The 8,751-nt window shown below is 42.4% G+C and overlaps 1 protein-coding gene and 1 long non-coding RNA gene across 2 annotated transcripts; one reads left to right on the plus strand and one right to left on the minus strand.

Annotated features, from left to right (window-relative positions):
- Positions 1–75: 75 nt before the first annotated feature.
- On the plus strand, positions 76–7,085 carry pex2 (peroxisomal biogenesis factor 2). The gene is made up of 2 exons (XM_077508611.1): positions 76–179; positions 6,065–7,085. The coding sequence occupies exons 1-2, from the start codon at positions 176–178 to the stop codon at positions 7,024–7,026; spliced, it is 966 nt and encodes a 321-aa protein (XP_077364737.1). The 5' UTR covers positions 76–175; the 3' UTR covers positions 7,027–7,085.
- Positions 7,069–8,361, minus strand: LOC144009102 (uncharacterized). The gene is made up of 2 exons (XR_013280836.1): positions 8,198–8,361; positions 7,069–7,899 (listed from the first exon to the last, which is right to left on the minus strand). It is a non-coding gene; the product is annotated as an uncharacterized LOC144009102 (long non-coding RNA).
- Between the last annotated feature and the right edge of the window lie 390 nt (positions 8,362–8,751).

Below are 8,751 nucleotides of genomic sequence, written 5' to 3' on the forward strand. Positions count from 1 at the left end.
TTGGCTACATTTCTACAGCGTGATGCATTTTTGTGACGTGTCATCACCCTATTGATCCGTTCCTTGTTTGAGGCGGGATCTGCGCTTGCATCCCGGAAATACATGTTGTTGCCTGTCAGATTACAGTGCTCAAGAATGCTTCGTATATTTTGAATTTGTCTTTTCATACATCGAAATGGGTAAATATCATTTTTCCTTCCTTCTGCCATAATTATTAGTAGATCCCATGTGTAATCCTCCCCCGTCTGTTTCGAATAGCATAAATAGTTATGTTACGGTCTGTCGAATGTCGCATGTCTCTACAACGTCGATCTTTAGACAGTAATGTAAGATTTACTATTGTATGGTTTTGTTATATGTTGGCTGCAAGATAGATGGGACCACAACGAGAATCCTAACATTCGATGTAATGTATACCAAGATGCACCAAGATCAAACTGCAGCACTGGTTGTCAGAAGGTCACACTCCTCCCATATGGCTCTTGTTATTGTACTAAATAATCAATGCCTGAGAGCACTATGTTTTTGTTTTTTGTTGTTTTTTTTATAACCATAACCATGTGTTAAAATGTACTTATTAACACATGAGTAGTTTAGATATTTTTGTTGGTACATTGTGGGTGTGTATATGTGTCTGTGTGATTCTGAATCTGACTCTTAAGTAACTTTTTGAGGTTCCAAACAAGATTAGAAAACAACAGTTTTTATGGGGTATACATAGACCTGTCAGGATAATTATTATACCTTATTGACTTACCGTAAAATGGACACAATATTTTCTCCAGACTCACTAAATTGCCATTCGCATGCGTGTTTGGTTAATAAGTCATCAACATTTTTAGTCCAGCTTGCTTCTTTCTCACTCCTGTCAATCACCTTGCTGGGGTTGAAGCAGAGAGAGTTTTTTTTTTTTTCTCTTCATCTTCTTCTTCCTGCTGAGCCGCATAAAATTGAGCAGAATACATGGAATTAAGTCTGACTCCAAAGCCTATAATGCCCTGGCAATACGTGGAACATTTTGCATTCAAGATAGAAATCAGTGGCATTAAAAAGCATCAACTGCCAGTTATTGTGATTAGTTTATGAGAAAATGCATCGTCCCAAAAAATGTATCGTGACAGGCTTAGTTGTTCAATGCACTATTAGTAATAGTAAGCCTCCAAAAGTTTACCACTCCTAAACATGTTACCCCAATCTGACCTCATTTAAATGTGCCACCCCATACTTTGTATGTGTGGGTTGTTGTTTTTTTATGGTTTTTATACATTAAAAAGTGGATCCCTAAGAGATTTTGCTCTCTAAATGTTTCATGACATTTTAGTTTTTATTTTATTTTATTTTTTGGAAACCCATATACTTGTTACATTGACACCACTTAACATACTCAACCTTCATGCTCATGAAATCAATTAATTCTCTTCAATAATTTACCTTCTACGCATACCAGATTAAGTAAAGTATAAAACTTTTTTTTTGCGTGTCAAATGTTATAACTAATGTATATTCTGTTGGTGTGCAGACAGTGTTGGCTCGACCCCATGGCTTGAAGGAGTCTTGGCTGATTAGAGGAAGAGAGGAGCCTTGATAGAGCATTAGTGTGTGTGAATATTTAGACATGTCCCGAACACCCCTCTGTGCATTTGCACACATTCATTTTTCATGAAACAGACTCATAACAATTAGTCTGGTTACTACCAGAGTAATCTTAGCATTTGTATAGTGCATTTGGTATGCCGTATGACATCACTCTTTTAAAAGTTTGACATCCTCATTTGTTTTCATAGTGTGAAACATTATCAGCTCTTGGCTAATAGGGCCACGAGCCTTCCTGGCCAAAGAAGGGCAATAAAGTACGGCAGTGGAGGAGGAGGATGGTCCAAAGTGCTCAGGGAAATAGGTTTGATTCACTCGAGCTTTCACACAAATTAATTTACATGAGCAAGAGGAATAAAATCTGGGAAATTGGAAACCAGCACACTTTTGTGTTCCATCCATTTTTAGCAGTCAAGGAACTGTAGCCAATGTCCCCTTTTCTATTGCAGTTTCTGTTTTGGTTGGTCTGTTTTTCCACTTTCGAATTACTGCCTTGTCAGTAGTAGAGGAAACTTCAAAAACCGTGCCACCTAGTAGAGCACAGCACAGTGGCACACTAACTGTAAACAACAATGGAGAAGGGTCTTATGAATTCACTTCTCAGTTTGTGGCCACAGTAAACAAGCAGGCACGTTTTATCCAAGATGAAACGGAGGGTGGCAAGAAAACTGGCTGCAGCAAAGTGGAGAATGTGAGGTACACACCTGAAGGGTCGAGAGATAAGACAACAACAGGCCAATGTTAGCTTGTGTGTGTTTATTTTTGCACACTTGAATGGTGACAAATCTGCTTGACGAATGGCTAACTAGTGCTTACATCACAAACCTGGTAGGTCTTTAGCTTGGTACGATAAACAGGAAAGGTATGGTGGCCAGACGTCTCGGGTTAAACAGAACAGTCCTAGTTTTGAGCCTTGTGTTCCGTTTCGCCAGTTCCAATGTTTTGTCCCACGATGCAGGTCCTGACCCAGCAACCCTTATTTATTTATTTTTATTGTTTTCATCCAGTCAGCAAACCAATTGTGGGAAATATAGTCCTACTAGGACTATATTAGGAATTAGGAATAGTTCCTGGTGAGAATGTATTGTATATTTGATTTTCCAGTCAAGTCATTTTTATAATAGCGCTATGTGACAGCTACAGCTGTTTGAAAGTGTTTTACGGAAACACATAACATCAGCGAAATACTAGTGTCTCAGTTTTTAATTTTGAAAATCTGGCCACCCAAACATAAGGCCTACTAGAATACTTAGTAGGTCCTGATGATAATAGAAAAGCATCAATTGCGAGTGGAGCCAAATATCCAAAGTGTGATGGTGGGTCAGAATTATCTTCAAGCTTCGCTGCATTTGTGTGCTGTAGTAAAGCAAAATGCAATTGCCTTTTTAGCATCCCCCTTCCTTTTGCCCTCTGCTCTTAACACCCTCATCCCATCCCTAGACACCAAAGCCAAGGTCAAGGAGAAGGTGGTGTCTTCCTCTGTCTATAGGGTACTCCCTGGATGCCTTGCACCTCACTATGGCAGATATGCTTCAGGAACATTCCCTCCTCCTTTATTGTGACCGCCAGTCTCAAGGTCAGCTGGTATGCACATTTGTGCCCTTTATGCTTATCTGCCCCCCACCCCCTCATTTTTCCCCCTCCCTGGTTATCTTTGCCCCCAGTTTTTCTTCTCTCACTGTATCAGTAAACAGTAGCGCCCCACCACAGCTTGAGGTTTCATGATGCCTTGTCTGACATATCTGTCTTTTTAATCTGTCCTTTTGACGCTCCATTTTTCTTGTGGGTGACTGAAGCAGACTTTTTTTAGAGGGCCGGGGCGACTGGGAGGCATCTGTGCTTTTGTTGCCTGGTGTCTGCCTTCGTCACACCGGTCATAGCCCCATTTAGCTTGCAGCAATGTTGCACTGTGTTCTCTGCTAGATGGGATATTGTTGTTGTTGCTGTCAGTAAGCCACGCCATTCAGCCTTGAGTCTCTGCGCTCATCTTTTGTCTGAACCGCATGCACACGGGAGGGACGACTCTCATCCGACCTGAATCAAAATAACCTAAATGCTTTTTAAAAAGGATTTATCACATCCCTGCTACAAATGAAAGACCTCTGATTTATTTCCATTTTTGTTTGTCCTCTTTAGCATCCCTGAACTTTTCCACCTGGCCTTGTGACTGTGCGAGGGATGATGTTTTGTGTCTGGATTGATTGGTTGCCTGTCTGACCCGCAAGAGAATTATTCAGTAAATTGACCACATGCATGTGTGGGTTTTGTACTGGTGAGCTTCCTGTTTGTTTGTTTTTGCGTACAACTGCGACACAGTGTGGCTTGCGCCACCCTCAGCCCGTCGTGTACTCTGACACGGTGTGTGACTTTTGACTACACAAGAAGCATGGATTTCTCGCTGTCCACAGTATAAGCCTTGTAAATTCAAATGCTTAATTTTTATAGGCACCCTCAGCATTGACTGAAGTGTCTGCTTGTTATATATCTGGCAAATGCTGCAAGTCTGAAAGGAAACTGTCAATAGCAATCCCGGCTATTGATATGGCAGTGGGCCGGAGATGTAACTTGGCCTCCCGACTCTGTGCTATCCCTTGGATCCCACTACATCATAATTACATTAATATTGACAGACCCTTGACAATAGTCACATTACTATTGATAGGTAGCTGTCAATACAGTGTTTCCCCAAATAAAACATATTCATTCATAACTTGTAAACTGCTCGATAAAAAGCTTTGAGAAGAATATTGGGCCCGGCTGGGTTTTACTCCTCCCGGGAGTGCTGTTGTTGCGTCTGTGATGGGGATTTTCAGGACCTGGCTGTGTGTGTTTGTGCATCTATGAACTGATAGATTAACTTAGTCCCGTATTAACGCTTCATATAGATCAAGGCTATACATGACATGCATATAGTATGGATTCCGCCCACATGCACTGCTCATAATCTGCACCTTTTTTCACATTAAGGCAAAACTTTAAGATTAAGATAAACAAATGGAGCCTGTTTACTGGTTAAGTACAGACTTGGAGGCTCCTTTTTTTTTTTTAATCCAAACTGTGCTTCCGTCACAGGCGCGGTTCTAGTCACTAAACATGGCAGCCTTTCAAATTCAACTCAATGAATTTGTCACACCTGCTTACTTCAACACATATTCACTCTATTTTTTCTCCCCCATTGATTTGCTAATTCTGACTTCGTCCTCCATCCATTGAAACATCATGAATACACAGACAGGAGCCAACCATTGCCACACATTACATTAAATATATAAATGTTACCACCTTTGAGCCTTCTAAAGTGACCATCTCTCCCTCTCTTTCTGTCAAAACTGCCATATTTACCCCGCTGAAATCTCAAAAGCCTCATGACAAATCCTGTTCAGCGAGACACAAAAGCCACTGTCAAAAAGGGCCTCTCTCTCGCTCACTCTGTCACTCGATTGCTCTGTCTCTCCTTGTGTTAGTTAGTCACCCACTTCCTAAGCGTTTCAGTTGAGGAAAGGCCAGATAAAAACTGGGGAACTGAGAGCCGTTTGCGGCACAAAATAGCCCGGACGTCACAATAGCGCGATCCCATATGGAGTTGACTCCGGGGAGTGGGAGATTGTTCCACATTTGGCAGATGTTTACGGTGTACCAGAGACTGTGCCGTTAGCCTAATCCCTCGTGATGTGATTTGTATACACACTTCTATCTCCAGAGGGTGCAGGCACCGGGAGCCCTGGGTTTCGCCGTGTGTGTTTCTTGGATTGTGTGTGTTTATACACTGGAGGGAGACGAAGACCCCTCCCTAGCCGTTCCTTTGCATTGCACAGCTCAAAAGTTGCATTAAGGACGGATTTTAAATGTGAAAAGTGATTTCCCTCCGTATGTATGTGGAGAAAATAACCCTTCAAACAAAATGGCCTTCACCTCAAGGGGCCCTCATCCACCCAACAACCAAGTTGCTCTGTACTTTTTGGACTCTGTGGGTACTTTGCCAAGTGTTGCATCTTAAATAGATCCGCTATGGTGCTATATGATAATCAAAGGTGGGCATTTCACTCGTACGGACGGACTGTCGGTCAGTCCCGCACTGTCGGACGCTTGTTTTGCCCACTAATGACGAGAACAAAATGAAACTAAGCACTGATGGAAGTGGAAGTTTCTTCTGTCAGAGTAATCGTCACTAACCGGGTCAAGTACAGACAGACGTCACAGTCCTTGACTGACAGGTGCCTGATTTGCCGAGATATGACGTCCGTCCGTACTGACAGAGTGCCCACCTTGGGCTTTTGGTCCTAAATGGTGGTGACCAAGTGATGCCTGTTAAAATAACATGACGGACTGACGGATGACGGATCTGCAAAGTTTTGTAAATTGCCCACCTCTGATGATAATTTAGTCAAGTCATGCAAAGTTTTCAATTACTTCTTCAAAAATGAATCTAAAGAAGGCCTCTCTGGTACATTTGTGTGTGTGTGTTTAACAGGTTTGGAAAAGGAGGGCATCCAGGTAGGAGAATCTCTCCCAGAAACCACTTCTGACCCACTGATCCACGTCCTACGCATCAGCCAGCTGGATGCTCTTGAGCTCGACTCAGCCCTTGAGCAGCTGCTATGGACCCAATTCTCCCATTGCTTCCAGAACTTCCGCCCAGGCCTTCTCACCCCTCTGGAGCCCGAACTGAAGGCTTTGCTCCAGCTGCTCGTGTGGAGATTCACTCTCTATCCTGACGGGACCACAGTTGGCCAGTCTTTACTGAGCCTACGCTACCACAACACCTTGTCCTCATCGAACCTGTACAAGCCTCTGTCCCACAGGCAGAAGTTGGCTCTGTTTCTGCTCACAGTGGGTCCTCGTTGGCTTAAAGAGCGATCCCACAACCTCAAATTGTACCTCGGTTTGACTTCAGGAGGTCCTGTTTCTGAAGGATTCCAAAAGGCCCTCCGCAAATCCCTGACTATAATTTCAGGTGTTGCTCGTCTTGCAAGCCTCGTCAACTTTCTTGTGTTCCTCAGGAAAGGTCACCACCCAGTCCTAGCTGAAAGGATCGTTGGCGCTCAAGCAGTTTTTAGCAAACCTGACGTGACCCGGGACATTACATACCAATACATGAATCGTGAGCTACTGTGGCACGGATTTGCAGAGTTTCTCATTTTCTTGTTTCCGCTCATCAACACAAGCAAACTGAAAGCTACTATATATTCCATTGTGCTCAGGGGGAACAGAAGTGGCGTGGATGGTGGACCAGATAAAGAGGGGGCGTGGCAAGAGTGCGGGCTGTGTGGCGAGTGGCCAACCATGCCTCATACAGTTGGTTGTTCACATGTTTTCTGTTACTATTGTATCAAAAGTCAGAGTATCGCAAACAATTGCGTCACCTGTCCAAAATGTGGGACAGAGGCAACGCAAGTGGAGCCTGCCAAAATAGATATGTTTGTCAGGCATTAGATGTACTATATTAAGGCTTATTAAACTAAATTGTTTCAATAAACAGTTTAATCGATGAATGGGTTTTGGATCCGTTGATAGCTCCGCCCCTCTCTTCACCTGGGTGTTCAACATACAGTACAGGCCCAAAGTTTGGACACACCTTCTCATGCAATGCATTTTCATGACCATTTATGTTGTATATTCTCACTGAAGGCATCAAAACTATGAATGAACATGTGGAGTTATCTACGTGTTGGGCAGCAATACTCTTAGCTAGTGAAGTCAGCAAAAAGCTTCATAATTAATAGGCTAGTTATCAGAAGTCTAGTGTTCGACTCAAGGAGAGAGTTGCAAGAGACAAGATTTGAGTTTGGCACCATATATTTTTTTACATAAATTGACATACAAACACAAATGGACAATAAACAACAAGGTCAAAGGGATGAATGGCCATTCACTCATAGAACACGCTTATCGTAATTTCAATACTGTTCAATATTCTTTGTACAATTAATGAAATCATCAATCCAAAATTCGCACTGCATTAGTTGCAAACCCAAGTGATTGCAGGTCCAACAGTCTCATAGATGCAAGCACATCCAGCAGTACTGCAATGTCCAGAAACACTTGATACCAGCAACAAAGTAGTTAGCCTCTCCCGCCCACAGTTCATTGACAACCCACTCAAGTCATGACCAGTTGTCCGGAGGTAGGGTGGTGCAAGGGTGTTAGTGGGTAGCAGTAGTCTGTGTGGAAGCAGGAAAGACTTGTGGGCTGCAAGGAGCCCCCTACCGGCCCAGCAGGATAAGCGTGACTCCGTGACTCTCAGTCCCAAAGGGCTAGGCTCCAAGGCCTGGCTCGTTAGCAAACCATCAACGTCGAAAGCCTGGCCTGTAGAATGAGGCCAAAGCTCCAATGAGACAAATGCCAAACACATTACAGGAATAGCATTAGCATTAGCTCACATATTGAGTTCAATCATTCAAATATTCAAGTGTGCACACAATTCATATACATTTCATCTATCAAATAAACAATTACATCATGAATAAATAGCATGTCGCTGTACTCACATCAATCAATCAATAAAAGTAAATCTTTACAGGTAGAAACAGGCATAAAGTGTGGCCTATTTCACTCCATAGAAATAAATGGAGGAGGCCAAACAAATTGAATGTTCTGCACTCACCTATTTCGCTCGCTCTTCTCCAAACCGAGATAACTCTCATAGGAGGCTCCTACAAGTTAACAGTCAGCTCGGATTTAACAACAAGCAAGGCTAAAACATACAATCAAGAAAACTGAAGAGACACAAACATGCAGCTGAATCTCTGACAACTTCCTGATTCAATTTTCCCTCCTTTTATATGTGCTCCTCACTAGCTACTCTGGGTCACATGGCCACACGCCGAGAGGGATTTAAAGGAACAGGCACCCAGGCTACAAAATAATTGAAAACATGTTTTAAATTTTAATTTCTTCAAAATAGTCACTCTTTGATGATTTTTTTTTCCCCACACACTTGCATTCCCTCGATGAGCTTCAAGAGTAGCCACCTGAAATGGTTTTCCAATAGTATTGAAGGATAGGTGAGGGTTTTAATGGATGTTTTAATGTTCATACCGTTGTTCAAAATCAGGACATTTTTTATTCATTGACAATGCGGAAAATGTACTTTTTTTTTTTTTTTTTTTTTTTTTTTTTTTTTTTTATGATCCGGTTCCTGGTGTGGTCTGTAACGTC

The sequence above is a fragment of the Festucalex cinctus genome, chromosome 20 (genome assembly GCF_051991245.1).
Source record: "Festucalex cinctus isolate MCC-2025b chromosome 20, RoL_Fcin_1.0, whole genome shotgun sequence".
In the NCBI taxonomy this organism is placed as follows: Eukaryota; Metazoa; Chordata; class Actinopteri; order Syngnathiformes; family Syngnathidae; genus Festucalex; species Festucalex cinctus.